Raw genomic sequence first — 20603 nt, forward strand, 5'->3', positions numbered from 1 at the left:
TTTTTCTTTTTTTTTTACATTAAAGGCACTTTACATTCAGTTGAGTCAGAAATATGTTTTATTCTACTCTCTACCTTTAATCTTCTAGTAAGTTTTGTTCTGCTCACCAGGATTCAGGTTCTTATCCATAATGCAGTAGTCTGTTAAATTTTTTCTCTTAGCTGCGTTGTCAGAGCAATTATAACAGCTCAGTCCCTTATTGTTTATTGACTTTTTATTATCATTGTCTTCTCGGCCTTAGGTTCAACATGCCTCATGATGACAACAATAAGTGCAAAGAAGAAGGAATCAAGAGCCCCCAGCACGTCATGGCCCCAACATTGAACTTCAACACCAACCCCTGGATGTGGTCAAAGTGTAGTCGAAAATATATCACTGAATTTTTAGAGTAAGACTCGAACTTTGAGTACAGCCTTCATGCTAGCATCTGACCTACATGCAGTGAACTCATTGTGGGAAAGAAAACGTAGAGTCAAGCATTCCTTTTGAGTTGTTATTTTTGTTGACATTCCTGGGAGGAGGGAAAAGAAAAATACTCTCTGACATCTGTGTAGTTCATGTCCTCGCCAGCACTTAGAAGATTGCAGACTGAGCTGAAGAAAATGTTGAGGTCTTAAAGAGAATATGTAAATGTTGCTTCATTCTTAGTAAAGCTGTGAAATCTGTTCAGGTCTTGGGGAAGAGACCATGTATATGATAACATGATGAAGGAAGGCAAATATTTATGTGCTTCTAAGTTAGTAATTTGGGGTTGGAAAGAGATAGGGAAGTGAGACATCCCCAAAGAACATTACAGGGTAGATGAAAATTGCACAGACCTCCATGTTGTTGAATTAAAAACATCCTCTCTCTGTCTCTCTTTATCTCCTTCCCTCTTTCTCCTTTTTTGCCTTTTTTTTAAGTTTCCCACCAGGATGCTCAAGGATCCAATTACTTTATACAATATCCTTGTGTCACAGATTTATTGCTCTTCTCTCCCAGATGTACAGAAGGTTAAGTGATTATCCCAAGGTCACTGGGTGTATATTTCCCCAGCCACAGGGAAGAGGGGGCTTGTTAATCAGAACTCACTGGGTGTGAATTTTCCAGACGATGTGTTTGCAGAAACATGGAAGAACTGGCAGGTTGCTGGGGTTTTTTGTTTTTTTTTTTTTTTTCAACCAGATGATCTAAAGTGTTTCTTACTGTAGTCATTTATTCACTTACCCATTCAATCAGCAAATATTTACTAAACACTGATTGCTATGGACAGGATCCCATATTTGGGTGAAAAACAAACTTTTTTCACCCCAAACAAGCTTTTACCCCTAAGAAGCTTATACTCTATTGGAAAAGATGACCAAAAATAAACATTTTAGAGTAATTGCCCTGAAATGTGATAAAGGCTGAAGCAGGTATACATTTCCCCCTGGTTGTATACGTGGAGAAGGAAATGGCAACTTACTCCAGTATTCTTGCCTGGAGAATCTCATGGTCTGACGAGCTTGGAAACTACAGTCCATGGGGTCACAAAGAGTTGGACGCAACTGCAGTGACTGAGCATTCATGCATGCATGCATGTTGTATGTGTAGCCAGTGGTTCCACAAACAAGTATACACCAAAAAGTAGAACTTCAGCTTCTGGACTCAAGTTTGGATGAAAAGAATAGAATAAAAGCAAAACAACAAAAGAACAATCTTTGCTACCATTAAAATGACAGAATGACCTTCACTTTCTTTTGGAGACTCGGACAGTCACATCTCATCCACTGCCCTTACCACCTGTATTTTTCTGCTTCCCACAGCACTGGTTACGGCGAATGTTTGCTTAACGAACCTGAATACAGACCCTATCCTTTGCCTCATCAACTGCCAGGCCTCCTCTACAACGTGAATAAACAATGTGAATTGATTTTTGGACCAGGTTCTCAGGTGTGCCCATATATGGTAAGTGTCTGAGGTCCCTCTCTACCCTCATAACCAGATTGTGAACTTTTTTTTATTCATAGTTTTCCATTGGATTCTCATGCTAACATATACCACTCATTGAGTGGTCCATTAACTATTAAGGATAATAGTAATGATGATGATGGGGATAAACAGTAATAGTTCTCAGTGTTGGATGTTTCCTGAACTTTGTCATTTCACTCCCAACCCAAAAGGAAGATACCATTATGGTTTTTATTTTATAAATGGGTAAGTGAGACTCAGGAGGGGAAAAGTAACAGAACTGGTAATGACAGAGCTCAGCCCTTTTTTCTCTGTGTCTCCTTTTCTTCCCACCAGCTTGTCCAGAAGACTTTTATTATAGGGACTCTTCTAGATTCAGTAACTCATGAGACAAAACTGTTTCCCTGTTTTAGCTGGTCAAGACCATGTCCTATGACTGCCTGGGGCTTGAAATCATTTCTGGTGGTAGCTCAGCTGGCAAGTGTGTGATTCTTTGATGTATGTGTTATGAACATTTGGACCAATGATATGATCCAGTGGTTAACAAGAGGCTTAGCAGAACTGTTCTTCTATGGGATGCCCCATTCTACTCCTTTGGGTGTTTTTCTGGGAGAGGTTCAGAGATAGCCAGTGAACAGTGATTCCATGAAAATAACAAAATATTTTGTGTAAAATGTATCCATGATTATATTCATTTCTCTGCTATTCATGATAGCAAACATTAGGAGTGACCTACAAGCACAAGAATAGAAAGGTTAAGCAAACTTATGTGTGTGCTTGCTCAATTGCTCAGTCGCATCCAACTCTTTGTGACCCTGTGGACTGTGAACCCACCAGGCTCCTCTGTCCATGGATATCTCAGGCAAGAATACTGGAGTGGATTGACATTTCCTCCTCCAGGGCATCTTCCTAACCCAGGGACTGAACCTGAGCCTCTTGCGTCTCCTGCACTGACAGGCGGCTTCTTGACCACTGCACCATCTCCATTTAATGGAATAATATCATACAAAAATTGAAAAGTGACTATACATGGGAACATGCTCCAGCTATAGTTTTAAATTAAAATACCAGGGTAAAGAATTATTTTACTGAGTATTTTCTCAATATAAAAGGGGGATAAGAGCTTCAGAAAAGACTGGGTCATTTAAAACTTTTTTTCTATTAAACAAAAAAATAGTACCTTCTGAATTTTTCTACTGTGAGTATGGTTTATTCTCATCGTCATGGGAACAATTATCTTTCTGGCTAAGGAGGGACATGACACCTGGGCAGGCTCTCACTGCAGACTCTTCACCTCTGAGCCAGGCCCCTTCCTGCCGGGTGTTCCTGGTATTCCCAGCTCCTACACAGATGCCCCGCTCCTGCCTGCCCTTCGTCTTCTCCCTTTGGGTAGGACATGATGCCTGTGCGTGTGTGCTTAGTCACTCAGTTGTATCTGACTCTTTGCCACTCCATGATGCCTACTGTTCAGTTAAACCTTCTTCATGTCCTCTATCATCCACATTTCCAAAGAAGAGAGTGAAGTACTTTGAAGTCTGTACTTGAAAACTGTCTGAAGGCATTTTCTCGTTAGATATTGGTTTTCTCGCCTTGTCCCGCTTGGGGTTCTTCCATGTGGAAACCCACAACCTGAAAAGCTCACCTGGTCAGCTCCAGGTTGTGTAGGAGACCTGGGCCTCTGCAGTGTATTTGAAGTCCAACTCCTTGGTTTCCTACCTTGCTTTGGAGTTGAGTTTTGCTCTTCCATGTTTTGCGTGTATCTTGTTCACTGTCCTCAAAGTTGTGTTTCACTTCACTGTGGCAGAGCAGAGTACATTCTGATTTGCTATGTTTATATGTATCTTGAAGCTAAATGTATATATGAGTAGTTTGCCTTGAGATTACACAGTGTAAACAGAGTAGACACCTAGAAATTGTGGTTTCTGTGTTCTCTCCATTTGAGTATTTTGTAATTTCTTTGAAATATTTGTGGCATAAATAAAACAAGCTACACTACAAGGAAAAAAATAGTATGGCCTGAAATAGAGCTAAATATATCAACTTGGATGACTCTAAAAATCACAGTGCATAGAGGAAGCAAATAGCAAATTGTAGGATGCCTCTGTATGTTCTGAAATATTGAATAGCATCGTTTGTTTAAAGCCAAAGTACTGTGCATTATCGGTAGATATTTAAACATTTGTAGTAAAAGCAGTGGGCTTCCCAGGCGGCTCAGTGGTGAAAAATCTACCTACCAATACAGGAGATACGGGTTTGGTCCCTCAGTGAGGAGATCCCCTGGAGGAGAAAATGGCAGCCCACTCCAGTATTCTTGCCTGGAAAATCCCACGGACAGGGAAACCTGGCAGGCTTAGTCCATGGTGTCGCAAAGTCGGACATGACTGAGCACATGTACACACACACAGTAAAAGCAATGGGAATGGTGAGATGGTGAGCATCACGAGAACAATGGTTACCTATGTGGAGAAAGAGAAGCGATTGGGATTGAGAATGAGTGTTCAAGGCTGGGCCCATAAACTGTCTTCTTTCTTAATTTTGGAGGTGGACATATGGGTATCCATTATGTTACTGTTCATATTTTTTATATGCCTGCAATATTACTGATATTTTGTCCCTTCTTTCTTCTGACATAATATGTATGGCTTAGTAGGAAAAAATACCAGTTTTAACATCAAGTCAAACCAAAACTAATCACAACAGAAATCAAAACCCACTCTCCAATCATCAGTTTAGTTCAGTTGCTCACTCTCCAATCATCAGTTCAGTTGCTCACTCTCCAATCATCAGTTCAGTGCAGTCACTCAGTCATGTCCGACTCTTTGCAACCCCGTGAACTGCTGCATGCCAGGCCTCCCTGTCTATCACCAACTCCTGGAGTCCACCCAAATCCATGTCCATCAAGTCGGTGATGCCATCCAGCCATCTCATCCTCTGTCGTCCCCTTCTCCTCCTGCCTTCAATCTTTCCCAGCATCAGAGTCTTTTCCAGTGAGTCAGCTCTTCGCATCAGGTGGCCTAAGTATTGGAGTTTCAGCTTCAACATCAGTCCTTTCAATGAACACCCAGGACTGATCTCCTTTAGAATGGACTGGTTGGATCTCCTTGCCATCCAAAGGACTCTCAAGAGTCTTCTCTACCACCACAGTTCAAAAGCATCAATTCTTGGATGCTCAGCTTTCTTCACAGTCCAACTCTCACATCCATACATGACCTTTGGAAAAACCATAGCCTTGACTAGATGGACCTTTGTTGGCGAAGTAATGTGTCGGCTCTTTAATATGCTGTCTAGGTTGGTTGTAACTTTCCTTCCAAGAAGTAAGCGTCTTTTAATTTCATGGCTGCAGTCACCATCTGCAGTGATTTTGAAGCCCAGAAAAATATAGTCAGCCACTGTTTCCACTGTTTCCCCATCTATTTGCCAGTCATAGCTCATTGCAAACCTAAACTCACATCATACATTTCCATTGTGATACTGACCTGCCCTTTGTTCTGCCAGCCTCAGTTTCCTCATCTGTAATTTGAGGAGACATTACTAGGACCAAATGGCATCTTGTATGTTCCTGTTGCACAGTAGTTTCCCTTTGACATCCCTGCAAACCCTACCAGGCAGAGAAATGTGTCTTGTGGGCTGCTGTCTGTATCCATTGGAATATTTTATCATTCATCAGACCAAGAGAAAAAAACCCTTTCTAACCTATACTCTACATCACCGGCAAAACATTTGTTGAAAGCAATCTTTGCCTTGCTTGATGTCACTGAATCACATTGTCACTGAATTGTCTTCAACTGAATTGCGCAGATGCAGTGCAGACGGCTCTGGTGCAATAATGTGGATGGAGCGCACAAAGGCTGCCGAACTCAGCACACGCCCTGGGCTGATGGGACCGAGTGTGATGAGCCTGGAAAGGCAAGTAATGCCCCGATCTGTCCTTCTGTCTTGGGGCAGATGTGGGCAAGATCTGGGCTGTAGGCTCAGTCACCACTGTTGAGAACATAAGTTAATGCAGTGTGTTTCAGCATGCATAATACTTTTTTGAGGTAGGAGGTTCAACTTTGCTCTTGAAAATTGTGCAAACTTACCTTACAGCCTAAAACTGACACAAGGGACATAGCTATCATTATTTCCTCAATTTATTAGACATATTTTTCTCATTTTTAATGTTTTTGAAATTCCAATGTGCTTTTCAATTTATGGGAACATTTAATGTGAGGTAGCACATATTTTCTCTCTCTCTCTCTCTCTCTCTCTCTTAGAGTGGCAGTGGAAAAAGGCTGTTATTAAGTTGGTGGAATATCTTAAAATCAAGAAAATACAGAAAGACTTACTGTGTTCACTACTTGGATACTAGGCTTTTCCCAGCCAGTATTGATCGCTTAATGGAGCTGTGATGTCACCTGGGTTATTTGCAAATCCAAATTCTGAGTTAGTTCTAATAGTTCCCATTTATTTGTTAGTAACCAAACAAAATCTGCTTCTTGTATAGCCTAATGATAACAACGTCCCAACAACTACAAGTAGTATTAATGTAACATTTTGCACCTGGTGTCTATCTTTTAAGAAAAAAAAGGGTAGTATGTTAAGGATTTACTTATCAAAAGTTTTAGATATGAACCTGACTTTTAAATTCATAAAGAAAATGGTATTCTGTCACTTACCTGTGATGCAATCCCTGTACTATATCTGTGTCTCATGTCATCCTTACTTAAGTTTTTTCCTTTCTCCTCACCTCTCTCATCATCCACTTTACTCACTTTTATTATTTTGTCCTCATCTGATTTTCTGTTTTTCCACTTAGTAGCTCCCAGTGTTTTCATGGAAACATGCGGTCCTCAGAGATGAGGAACTTACCTATCCCATCCCTGATTTTATAGATAGGGAACACAAAGGAGAAGTGACTTCAGTTCAGTTCAGTTCAGTTGCTCAGTCGTATTCAACTCTTTGGGACTCCATGGACTGCAGCATGCCAGGTTTCCCTGTCCATCACCAATATTCAGGACTGGTTTCCTTCAGGACTGACAGGTTTGATCTCCTTGCAGTCCAAGGGACTCTCAAGAGTCTGACTTTCCCAAGGTCGTTCAGCCTCACTCAGGGTGGAGTCCTCACACACCCTCCTCCCTCCCCATGTTTCTTCTTTGCTTTCTGTGCCTGAAGGGGCCGCAGGCTCCGCAGCTGCAGGCTGTGGCCATAACTCAAGCTCACTGAGCTCTTGAAGTTTCTGTGGTCAAGCAGGAGAACTAGTAGCTTATCCACTCATTTCTTAGAGTGATTTCAATTTTTTAAATGTTACTAGAGTGGTTTTATAAAGTTGCAATGAAGATGATTTTGTATTGACCTAGCTTGGTTACTCTGTCAGCTCTGGTCTCACTTCTCTACAGCTAGGACCTCAGCATTTGAGAATACAGCTTTCTCCAAGAGCAGCCTAACAAAACTGTGTAAGGACATAAGCATAACAGCTTTTGCACTGCCACTGTCACTCGCTTAGAAAGAAATATATCTATTTGGTCAGAGTGAACTTTCACTTTTTGCAAAACATCTAACTCAGTGTGTTGTTGATGGCCAAAGAATCTTAGGTTTGAGCGGAAATATGGTTCCCAGGCTTCCACGTTAGCCATCAGAATTCGCTCATTCTTCCTCAGTGAAGATGTAGCTTCAGAGTCCTTCTATACGTAGTCACCCATACAGCTGCTATCAGTTGATGGGAAGTGACAGTAGACATGGTTGACAACTTAGTTAGCTGATGTGAGTTGGAACCAGCCAACTATTCATTTAAATTGAGTCTGTTTGAGCTCAAAGATATCACTGGTATTGTGTCATGGTTCTTAGTCAATCTGATATATCCACCTGTTATGTCTAAATCTGATACATGTTACTGATGGAAAAACCTTAACAAAGAAGAACTGTCAATCATATGATGACATGAATTGTATTTAGTAAAATAGTCATGTACAGGCTACCAAGCTCCATGTAGTACTTGAGAAGATGTCTGTTGTGTCTTTTTCTAATCTTCTGTTTTTGTAACAGTAGCAGAAGATAAAAGATTATAGTATAATCTCATACCTGATAAATGGGGGGTTTGGGGAGATCTTTCAAAAAAACATTTACCTTGTAAGCGTTTGTTCAGCAAAAGCAAGAGATTTCAAGGCATTCCAAAGGGCAGACTCTGAACACTTTCAGAAAAGCAGCTATGCAGAGAACATGATGGGTACATTTTTAGTTTGTTTTAGTAAAGTGGCTAAGTCTAGTAGCTTATATTAAAGACATGGCTGTTTGTGTGTTTATTTCCCAGAAGAGCGTTTATGCATTTTACAAATAAGATGGTGAATATGTTTGCACAAATGTTCTGTGTTTCTCCATTCTGTTTTGTTTTCATCAAATTGGCAGTAAAACCTTATCCTTTTCTCTAGCAAATTCTAACTCCCTTTGCTGCTAGGTTAAATTTTTTTCCTTTCTCTTCTCTCTGCCCTGCTCCCTCAGCAGTAATCTGTCTTGGACTGCTGACACAATGTTATTTTGATGAATGGCTCTCTCATGTCCCTTTATTTTTTCCATTTTCTTAAGTCCATTAACATTTTCATTTTAACCCTATTTGTAAATCTGAGGTTTGAAACTCTTGTATTTTAAGCTTCTTTGGAACAAAATTGACCTCCAAGTCCTTCTTCCAGTCTCTTCAGAAAAACATTTATGTAAAATATCATTTAAATGATTCTGGGTGCTTTTAGGGAAGGCCGATTATATTTTGGCTCCAGCTCCACCAGTTGCTTAATGCTTTATTATGATGTAATTATTTTTCTAGTATATAATTATTGTTTGTTTAGTTTCCTGGTAAAATAGATTAACTTGATACATATTTGCCAAACAGTCCCCATTTCCAGCCTCTTTCACCGCAGGTTCTTCCCTCTTCCTCTGAGGTTCTCCCTTCCCTTTGAACCCCCATCAATGGTCCTATCAGTAAGAAATATTTAAGTTGCAGATGAGTTTTATTTAGGTTTTCTTTTAAGAAGGGACTCTATAAGGACATTTTAATCCATTGTTAACTAACCTATGCCCTTATTCTGCTCTGGTTTATGGTAATACTTAATGAGAATTATGGTCACTTTGAAGAATATTGTTCTTGTGTGGAGGTAGAGTCTATAGAATAGAGAGGCCAACAGACTAAAGACTGAAGTGTTGTGAGGAAAAAAATATATTTCCAGACAACTTCTCATTATGAGAGTCCATGACTAGCCATAGGAATGTTCTCTTTAGTTTGTAGAATTTATAAAATGTGTATTTGATATCAAGATTTGATGGCTGAGTTTGGGCATTGGCTGTAACCTCAATTGTATATTAATAAGAATTTTGTTCAGGTCAGATTGAATTATAGTAGTGTAAGAAAATTGGCTTTTTTTCTGACACACACACACACACAAACTAGTCAGATGTAAGCAGGTCATGGAGCTGCCATGGTAGGTGTACAAAATAAGAGACACAGGCTCCTAATTGCTTTCTGTTCCACTATCATATTCAAATGGCCACCATCCTCAAGGTCACAAAATAGCTGCTATAGCTCCAGCCATTGACTCTGAGTCCCAGGCAGAATGAAATCAAAGGGCAAGGTGCCAAGAGGCAAAAGGACCTTCCCAGGAATCTTATCCAATGAATTCTGCTAACATTTCTTTGACCATTTCTACCTATACAAGAATCCAGGGAAATATAGATTGTTAAGAAGGATGAAGAACAGAATGATATTGCATAGACACCTCAGTGTCAACCTCACCTCACCATCTCATTAATCTTACTTTTAAATCTCAGCCTATTTAAGATATCAAAAATTGTTCCCATTTGCTAACAGTAGAAGGACAGCATGTATCACAGTTAACAGTGTGCACTCTGGAGCCAGATTGTCTATGTTTCAGTATTAGCTCAGCTCCTTAACAGATGTTTGACATCAACCCCCCTGTGCCTCCATTTTCTTTTCTATAAAAATGGGGTAACAGCAATACCTATTTCATAGTATGCTATGAGGATTAAGTAAGTTAATACATACATAATACCTAGAAGAGTGCCTGGCAACTATTAAGTGCTATTAAGTGTAAATATTTGCTTTTATTACTACAAACCTTTTTCAAGTTGGATCTCCTATGTCCACAGCTGTATATTAGTTGCTTTCCATACACTGTCTCATGTTAAACGCAAAGAAACTTTGGCAGGTAGGTTCTCATTTTTCAGCTATGGAATTAGAGTTCAGTGACTCATCTGAGGTCACAATTAATTTGTAGAATGACCACCCCACGCCACCAGACCATTTGCCTGCTAAGCTATGTCCCCTTAAGATCTGCTCTGTCCAATAGGGCAGCCACTAGCCACATATGATTAGCGAGCATTTGAAATGTCATTCTGAACTGAAATGTGCTAAAATGAAAATATATACCATGTGTTAAAGACCTAGCATGAAAAAAAGTGTGGGAAGAAAACCTTAGTTATAATGTTATGTTGATTATATGGAAAAATAATAATGTCTTAGATATTTTGAGCTAAGTAAAAGATACTAAAGTTAATTTCAGTGTTCTTTTTACTTGTTTTAATATGGCTGCTAGAATTTCTTAAATTACATGTGTGGCACAAGTATGTTATTAGATAGTGGTGCTGTACACCAGGCTGCCTCTCTCATTGATTTTTTTAAATTTTTAATTGAAGGATATTTGCTTTACAGTATTTCATTGGTTTCTACCAAACATCAACATGAATCAGCCATAGGTTTGCCCATGTCCCCTCCCACTTGTCTCACTGATTTTTATGTACATAGATTCCAAAAAATGTTCAAGATTGCTATAAAGACAACTGTAAAATAATTTTGGGGAGTGATGTGGTCACTTCTGCCTCTGCCTACATTTCTCGGGTACAGGGTTGTCCAGGAGTCTTTGGATGCCAAACCTTTTAAGCCTCAGCCAAACAGCCCAGAGGGAGGGATGTGGCCCCAGTTACTCAGAGGATAATTATAAGGAAGAAGGCATAAGGGAAAAGTAGAGAAAGCCTAACTGCACTCTTTTAAATAATTGTTCGCCAGGCTTTTGCTGGGACTGGCCGCCGACTGGGGCTTCACCAGTCTCTTATCTGTCCCTTTCTCCGTGCACTCCCCGACCTCCTGACTCTGCTTCTAACCTGAGTCCTCCCTGCAGATAAATCACAGTGGCCACCACCAGCTCCGCTTCAGAGATCTGAGCAAGCGGCGGGGCGTCACTCTCCTGCTGCCCCCCTTCCTTTGTGCGTTGCTCAGTGACCTCAGCTTCTTGTCAGGGCCTCACACCCCAACAATGGCAGAGGGTTGAAATGGGCTTCTCCACTCCCTTGTCCTGCTGGGGAGTTTTATTTTGTTTTACTTTAAAGCATCAGGGCCTTCTTGCTCCAGGCTGAAGAATCTGAAACCATTAGCAACCCAAAAGTAATAAAGCTTAGGGCTCCTTGTAATGTGTCCATTTTTGCTTTAGTCTCATCTTCTGCTAGAGTGAGTTTATAGTAATTTAGTTTATAGTAATCTAGCTTTTTTTCCCCCTTCTCCCATTTAATTAAAATTGGGTTTTCAAATCCATGAGGAACCGTAAAGCATTATATTTTACCAGACTCACAACATCTCTAGGCCTTGTTAATGAAGATGCACTATACAAATCCAATAATTCGTTTCAACCCTGTCTACAACCAGTAGACAGCCCATTTCCATGCCTCATTTTTCCAAGTAGGCTAATTGAGTGCTTTGAGGCTGGCCGTTGGACTTTCCCTGACAGCCTGGAGCCAGCCACTCATTGGCCAGTTTTATTCAAGCCAGTTGTAAATGAAGACACAGCCTAAAATCACGAAGAGGTTAAAGTCCCTACCATTTCCATTACTCACAGAGATAATTAAATTGCAGCATTTCAAACCAGCAAGTGGAAAACAATGATAGTACGGTATATTTAAAAGGACAGCGGGTCCTGCAATACCTCAAGCACCGAGCTCTCCCTCACTGTTCCCCTTATTAAATACAGCACTGCAAGTTTGGATTTTGTGTTCCCAAAGAAATGGAGGTCCCTGTGACTGATGGATCCTGGGGAAGTTGGAGTCACTTTGGAACCTGCTCAAGAACATGTGGAGGGGGCATCAAAACAGCCATTCGCGAGTGCAACAGACCAGAGTAAGTCTCGGAGCTCATCGCTCTTACTACTGGGGCAGCAGGGGTGGAAAATTCCTAGAGGAAGTCATTTAAATTGAGGCAAGTGAAGAGCTCTTTCCAGATTATAAAATGAGTGGACTTCTAGGACTGCCCAGACCAATGGTATCTACGCTCTATCCCTCTGTATTATTTTTCTCCTGTGACCCTTTATTTTAAAAGCTTTATCTGTTAAATGGTAGATGCTTTGTGTTGCTTTGACATTCAGGAATGTCTCACTACCCCCCCACACCCCCCACCATGGGCTGGGGTAGTCTGCTAATAAAGTAGATGTTCATTAGGAAACAAAGAAATTGGACATTTCCACCCAGATTGTAGATAAATGTTAATTTTCTACTTAGCAACTGAAATGCTAAAAGGGCACGCAGACCCCCAAGGTGGCGTTAGTGAACCCCAAGGGACCTGGAAGCCTAAGTCAGGATTTACTTTTGAATCAAACTATTTTTACCCTGACTCCTGAGGTCCATCCTACAACGGCTTTTCATGGTGATTCTCAGCGAATGACCATAGTGGTCTCTACCAGCCAAACCTTGTTGAAATTTAACATGTTCAAATAAAGTCCACAGGCTTTCCCCCCAGCATTTCATTATGATAGATGTGTGTTTGGGGAGAGGCTATTTATAAGTGGATTTTAAAAGTTGCTATCTTCATTATAAGGAGTGATATCAAATTTTGTCTGGTTCTAAGATGTATAAAGTTTAAAGGAACAGAAAATAATACATGCTTTTATTACCATCAAAGCTATATAGCCCAAGAGGTCTTCCCAATTAGTTTTTAGATATGCAGACTCACAACCATCTTTAAGAACCAGCTGCTTTGGGATTATGCAAAATGGTTTGCCTCAGCAGTACTCTTTAATTTTTAACAGCCTATATAGGGATAACAGACTGGATAGGAGAGAAAAGCAAGCAGGTTGAGGAGCAAAGTGGGCTAGTGCAGTAGACTAGGTTTTACTGCAGAGTCTACCCCTGAAGTCCTGAAATAGTAATAGCTACTCAGGCCAGCTGATTCTCCCTGAGTAGGAAAAGGGCCTCCTGTTGACAAAGGTGCCATTTTTTAATAATGAAAATCTGAATTGTGTACACAAAAAAGAATATAGCTTTAGCCTGTCATTGTAAGCCCTATTCACGTAAACACTCTGTATAGTCCAAATCACAGATGGCAATCAATTTATTTTAATTTATCTTTGTTCATAGTCCAAGATTATTTCATATCCACATAATATAAATGTTTAAGGACAAGTCTATAAGTTATAGACTCTGATCTGTAAAACTAACCCTGTAGCTATGTATATAAACTAATATACATTAGATTTTCCCATAAAGTCTATGTTTAGTATTAGTTTTTAAAATAATAATGGAGAGAATGGACATATATATATATATATATGTATGGCTGAGTCCCTCTGCTGTTCACCTGAAACTATCACGATATTTTTAATCAGTGATACCTCAATACAAAATAAAAAGTTAAAAAAAATACAATGTAAATATAGTAGGTGTTTTCAAAAAATTCAGATACAAAAGTGTATGATATAAAAACTTACTGTCATTCCTACTCCCCTACTCCCCACAAGAAATAACCACTAAAAAATAATTCGAAAGATTATCGATCTAATATGTATTACATGAAATAAGTATCAGATAACATAAAATATGGGTCATCCTATATATATTGTTCCACAACTTGCTTGTTAAAATCGATTGGTTACGTAATTGTAGCTGCTTATATTGTTGAAGTTTTAAAACAGAACATTTTAAGCTAGCAGCAAATATGATGAATTTTTTTTAAATTTAAAACATTTGGCTACATTGAACGAAATTGTTTCTATCATGTTGTTGTTGCTCTTGTTATTTAGACACTGAGTCATTTGTGACTCCTTTGTGACCCCATGGACTGTAGCCCACCAGGCTCCTCTGTCCATGAGGATTTTCCAGGGAAGAATACTGCAGTGGGTTGCCATTACCTTCTCCAAGGGATCTTCCTGACCCAGGAATTGAACCTGCACCTCCTGCTTTGGCAGGCGGATCCTTTACCACTGAGCCACCAGAGAAGCCCTGTTATTATCATAATAAGCTATTATTATCATGGGAGTGTGGATATTGCAAATAGTAGGTACTTTTAACATTTTGACTCAAGAATATTCCATTCAAAAGAAGTGGGTTTTTTGTTTTTGTGTGTATGTGTTTTGTTTTTATAGTGTTAGAGCAATTCAAAAAGTAGTATGGGAAGAGATAAATCACACTGTAACTGGAATGGGCCAGGCAAAGAAAAGCACCCAGTGTTAAAGATCTCAGCAGGAAAAGATCTTGAGCTTCAAAGCGAAGCAGAGATCCTCGCCTTCAGAAGTTAGGAACTGATCATTAAAGACTTCAATTAGATGTTCTTGTCCTGGATGTTTGCTATGGGAAGTTTTAAAATAATACAACCCACCTAGTTGAGTGTCAGCACTGACATCATTTCATTAAACTCCTCCAAGTTATGTGTACTTTGGGATGTCCCTGTGAACTACTAAGGAAGGAGTCTGCCTCTCGTAACTGAGATTACGATGGCGCTGGGGAAGTCAGCTAGACAAGAAAGAGGGACACTGAAAAGAGAAAAACAGGTCCAAAGCAGTTTAAAAGCTTGTTCAGAGAAATTAGCAGAGCAGATGGTTTGTTATGTAGAATGTGCCAGTGATTGCTGTCCTGATTCTCAAGAAGTTTGAAAGAACGGAACTCTTGGCCCCCACGTTGGCTGGCAAAATGCTCTTCTCAGTTTCAGAAGCCCTTAGAATATAATGAGGAGCTCCATTTTTAGAATCTGTGGTAGGCCTCTATCAAGAACACTGGATTGTTCTTTTATTTTCACTATATTCATGGGATTCAATAATATATTTAGTATCTGGATACTTTAAGCTATGTATTTTTTTTCTTTAAATATATATAAGCTAAAAAAGGGAAGCAGCCTTGCCATGTGCATGGGATTATGATATACTAGAAGAGCAAACTTTAGAAAGCATATCCTTTCTAATTTCATATCCCCAAAATGTTTTTGGTCCCAGTTGGTACACCATCATGACAATGGAGCCCTAATATTTTGTCTTTACATGCTTTACTTTTTTAGTCCCATTTTTGATTGATGTCCTACATATAAGATAAGTGTATGTTTGGGTCTGTAAGGTCCCCATTTACATTTGTTATCCTGAGAGAAGTTATTGATAGCTCTCCTTTCAATTCTCAAAATGTCCTGAATTAAACAATTACATGGTCACCTGATCTATAAGAAACATGTCATAGGATGAAATTTAAAATCAGAACCACCAAAAACAGAACTTGGGGTCCCAAAACAAGACAAAGCTTTAGATACAGATGATGCATTACCAGGCCATTGGGCCATATACTTATTTTGTGCTCTAAATTTGGCTCTGAGGTTCCTGGTGACTAGAACAAACTGGAATACAGAATTGTTATGGTCTATCAAACTAAAAAATCATGCAGATTTTTTTTTTTTTAAGAAAGGCAAAGTATTTCCTTCTTCTTATGCTTCTGTTTTGCTTTTAAGTTGATAAATCAAATTAAAGAATAAGCTCATAGATTTGAGAAAAAGACAAGATTATACACTACATATTTCTCATTTAGGCTTTGACTCTAGCAACTGCTTATGAAATCTTCCATAAATAGAATAATAAACATATGTATATTTCACCTAAGAAAATCAGTCCCTCATTTGGCTGTGAAGTTTTTTTGAGGTATTTACAGATGGTCCCCAACCTATGTTGGTTAGACTTAAGATTTCTCTACAATGGTGCAAAAGCAATACATTAGGATTCCCAGGTGGCTCAGTGGTAAAGAATCCACCTGCTAATGCAGGAAACAGGAGACGAGAGTTCGATCCCTGAGTTGGGAAGATCCCCTGGAGAAGGAAGTGGCAACCCACTCCAATGTTCTTGCCTGGAAAATCCCATGACAGAGGAGCCTGGCGGGTCACAAAGAGTCAGACATGACTTAACAACTGAGCAGGAGCACATGCAGAAGAGAAAAAGTGCTTCAGATTTTGAATTTTGGTCTTTTGTCAGGCTACTGATTTGCAATATGATGCTCATATAATGCTGGGCAGCAACATCCACTGTACCTCCCAGTCATCCATGTGATCATAAGGGTAAATAACTAATATGCTTCTAACCATTCTGTACCTAGATAAACATTCTACTATTTACTTTCAGTATAGCATTCAATACATTATGAGATAGTCAATACTTTATTATAAAGTAAGCTTAAGTGTATTAAATGCATTTTCAACTTTTAAGATATTTTCAAATTACAATGAGTTTAATCAGGACATAACCCCATACTAAGTCCAGAGAGATCTATCTTTTGAAATACTGAGAATTGACTACTGTGGGAAAGCCATTAACTAATGAATGTATAGAGATCCAATCCCATAGACTATTCCATTTGACAAAGTTGTTGATGATCGCTAGTATGGCTCCTTGGTCCATCCCATCTAACCCTTGAATAGCCTTTCAGCATTCCTCATAATTGGTCATTAGAGCCCTTCTTAAAACCCTCCAGATATAGAAAACACATTTACCTTCTCAGGCTGCCTGTTGTATCATTAGAAATTTCTTCCTAGTGCTAACCCTAATTTGTTGTAAGTAAACATAAATGTTGAGATTTTTGTTCAAACCCATTTGCAGACCAAAGTTTAACTTTCCTTATAGGTAGAATACGCCTACAATGATCTTTGCGAAATTCTCCCAAAGCTTTGGCCATGCAGCGTTGTGAATTTTCTTTGTATATGTGATTCAACTTGCCTGTGCTGAATACAGTTACTTTCATAGTAATTAATCAGCAACTTCCTTAAGTTCTTTCTATCCCTATTTGAGAAACAATATTTTAAAAGGATTTTATAGTTGGAAAATGTGACTAATGCTATTTTTAAAGTTACATTTTGTATAATTTTCAGTATTTGCCTATGGGGGAATAAAACTCCCACTCAGCTAAATTATTAAATTAAAACACAGATTTTTCCATGAAATTCAGTTGTCTGAAGCCCTCCCCATTACAGAGTCCATGCAGATTCAGTAGAGATCCTATTGTCTAGGATATTTTTTTTAAAGCTATATATTTTAAAGGGCAAATTTACGCTCATTCATAAAATACCATTTGCCTTCACACAAAAAGCAAATAAAGTCATAGAATGAGTTTTGAAATGGGAAGAGACCTGTCTCAAGAGAGGCACTGTGGGAAAGAGGCCAGGTCGTGGGCTTTGGGTCAGGAAGGCCTACCCTGGTCTCTCAGTCAGTGTGTCTCACTTAACTGGCGTGGGAACTTGCCAGGTTAGTTAACATTTCTAAACCCAGTTCAAGCAAAGGTTCAGAAACAAGGATTGTCACTACCTGCTGCACAGGATGGCTGTGCACAGTCAGCGACATGTCTTGGCAAGTGACACGGTGCCTTGTATGCTAGACCAGCTCAGTTCAGTTCAGTTCAGTCGCTCAGTCGTGTCCGACTCTTTGCGACCCCGTGAATCGCAGCACGCCAGGCCTCCCTGTCCATCACCAACTCCCGGAGTTCACTCAGACTCACGTCCATCGAGTCAGTGATGCCATCCAGCCATCCAGCTCAGGGGTCAGCAAACGTTTTCTGTAAAAGGCCAGATAGTGAATATCTTAGATTTGGGGAGCATCGGCTGTCTGTCCCTCCTAAACAGCTTTGCTGATTTAGTGAGAAACATACGTTGATAATATGTAACGTGTGGGTGTAGCTATATCCCAACAGAACTTTTATTTACAGATGTGGAAATTTGAATTTCATATTATTTTTATGTGATCCAAAATATTCTTTTTATTTATTTCTAAATTATTTTAGAGTGTTAAAAACTATTCTTAGCTCACTAACCATATAAAAACAGACAGTAGGCTGGATTTGGCCCATGGACTATAGTTACAGACACTTGGAATAACTTAACATTTACTATGTGGGTGGCCATGTTCAAGTGCTTCAAATCTGTTAACCGAAAAACCCTCACTCAGCCCCATGAAGTAGATATTAGCATCATCTCCCTTTTATGGGTAGGGAAACTAAGAGAGATTCAGTGATTTGCCTAAGATTGCACCATTGTTAAGAAACAGGGCTGGAGTTCAAACCTGTTTCCAGGGTCCGTATATAACCTTCAGCAATATTGTCTCACACACGGAGTGTTTTATATGTGTTCTTTACTTTTTTAAATGTCAGTTATAAAAAGAAATTTAAAAATGCTCTTTTGGTAATGGTCAGAGCAAGCAAAGGTGGACAGTGTTACTTTGTGAAACAGGAAGCCACCTGCAAATGTTAACTGTTTGCTGCTCTTGTTCAATTTCAAGAGTCAGAAAACACTTTTTATATAAGAGAATTGGAAGAAAAATATCCACTGTAAAAGAAATTATTTTCAAAAGAGAAGAAATATGAGTTACTTTCAGGCAACAGGTAAATGACCTGATGGATCCCCTGTAGTTAGTTGAAACATTAAAAAAAAATTCCATGAAGTTTGTTTTAATTTGAGAAAAAAATTGAAGGGGATCTTCCTTATAAACAGAAAAACAGATTTTACAGCTATATGAGCCTGCTCTGTTATTCACGTGTCATCAGTGATATTTTATGCATGAGACTGGGTTGCTTCGGTTCTGAGAGAAGAACTTGGTATCCAGGAAACCAAGACTGCATCTCTACATGGTACCAAAAAAGAAAAAGACAGGACTCTGGGCTGTAGCTCCTGGGTAATGAAACAGAAAGAGCACAGAGGGAGAATCTGGGAAGCTTGAATTTCAGTCTGGTCTCTGCTCTTTTGTTAGCTGTGTTACCTTGGACAAAGAAAGTCCTTAACTTCTCTGAACCTTCCATCCCTTGCTATAAAAGTACCTCAGCCGGCTTTCCATTGCACAAGATATGCGTGAGTATGGGCTAGTCAAGCACACTGCTGCTGCTGCTGCTGCTGCTGCTAAGTCGCTTCAGTCATGTCCGACTCTGTGCGACCCCATAGACGGCAGCCCACCAGGCTCCCCCATCCCTGGGATTCTCCAGGCAGGAACACTGAAGTGGGTTGCCATTTCCTTCTCCAATGCATGAAAGTGAAAAGTGAAAGTGAAGTCACTCAGTCGTGTCCGACTCTAGCTGCCCCATGGACTGCAGCCCACCAGGCTCCTCTGTCCATGGGATTTTCTGGGCAAAAGTACTGGAGTAGGGTGCCATTGCCTTCTCTGAGTCAAGCACACAGGCAGATGTAAATCACATGGGCTTAATGGGGAAACAGTCATACATAGATGTTGCTGGATTATGTGCTGTTTTGCATCCCTAGATAAAGCCTTCGTGAAAAATAACCATGAATACTTACCATACTCATTATTGAACTCTTCATTTATAACAAGCCTTTCAGGTGAACAGTATCATCTCTGTTTACTTGGGCAGAACGAAGCTCACAGAGCCCAGGTAGCTCACACAAAGTTGCCCAGCTTGTGACTACAAAGCCCACACTCTTACCTCCTTCTACACGGTGGAGAGAACATGTTTATGAGAGTATCATAGACAGGCAGCCCTTTCTGAGACTCAGGCACTCAGCAACACCAATGAGACCTGACTCACCCATACATCATAGCTCGGATACAGTACTCAAACAAACTGCTGGATCAGATTGGGTTGGGTTGTGCTGAAATATGATGTCATAGTCGCTAACATTTTTAGGCATCTGCTGTGTGCACTCATTTTAGAGAAGAGGAAAGCTGAATCTGTGGGAGGCTAGAACATTGTCTCTAGTCACAGAGTGAGGCTAGGGCCAAGACAGGAAACCAGATCCAACTCTGGAGCCTTACCAGCTCTGCTGCTAAGTCACTTCAGTTGTGTCCGACTCTGTGCGACCCCATAGACGGCAGCCCAGCTCTGCTAGACTGCCCTTGATTCTGTATTTTATGGTCATGGATATAGTTCCCATTTCCCAAGTCCTGGTTTAACAAAACAAAACAAAGGCAGGGGGCGGCGGGGAAACAACACTTCTTGTTGTCTGAATTACTCTGAAAGACTCACTCTAAAGACAAAAGGTAGAAATCTTTCAGTTTGAGAGGTGGCTTAGAGTAGCTACAGTATCCAGGCTGCTCTAGCTGTGGGTGGGTGAGTCTGATTTCCTCTGATTCTGTGATCTTCCCGTTTCCGTGATGCACTTGGCAAGCTGTTGACCGTTGGGAGATGGGTTATATAATTTACTCTCTGGGTCACATCTGGAAAATCCATGAGCGGGGTTGCATGCTGAGATTAAATTGTTCTGTGGTGCTTTGTAAGGCATCCTCCACACTCTTGTCACACACAAGTTAATGAAACCAGTACACTCTCTCCTGCTTCTCCTATTAAGTTTAGTCAAAATATGAGCACATCCTATTCCATCTTATTTGTAAAACAAAACAAAAAACAGTAGTCATGCAGGGAGAGAGAGAAAGAGAGAAGAGGGAAAGAAATAAATGGAAATGGAATGGGGCAAGTTT

The 20603-nt window shown here is 39.9% G+C and overlaps 1 protein-coding gene across 2 annotated transcripts in view; it reads left to right on the plus strand.

Moving 5' to 3' along the window:
- Positions 1–20603, plus strand: part of ADAMTS9 (ADAM metallopeptidase with thrombospondin type 1 motif 9) — a 163307-nt gene that overhangs the window by 35606 nt on the left and 107098 nt on the right. For both annotated transcript variants that reach the window (XM_005222686.5, NM_001206573.2), the window contains exons 9-12: positions 242–388; positions 1785–1926; positions 5728–5835; positions 11931–12076. In XM_005222686.5, the coding sequence (XP_005222743.1) occupies positions 242–388; positions 1785–1926; positions 5728–5835; positions 11931–12076 (543 nt within the window). The remainder of the gene's footprint in view (positions 1–241; positions 389–1784; positions 1927–5727; positions 5836–11930; positions 12077–20603) is intronic.

The sequence above is a fragment of the Bos taurus genome, chromosome 22, assembly GCF_002263795.3.
Source record: "Bos taurus isolate L1 Dominette 01449 registration number 42190680 breed Hereford chromosome 22, ARS-UCD2.0, whole genome shotgun sequence".
In the NCBI taxonomy this organism is placed as follows: Eukaryota; Metazoa; Chordata; class Mammalia; order Artiodactyla; family Bovidae; genus Bos; species Bos taurus.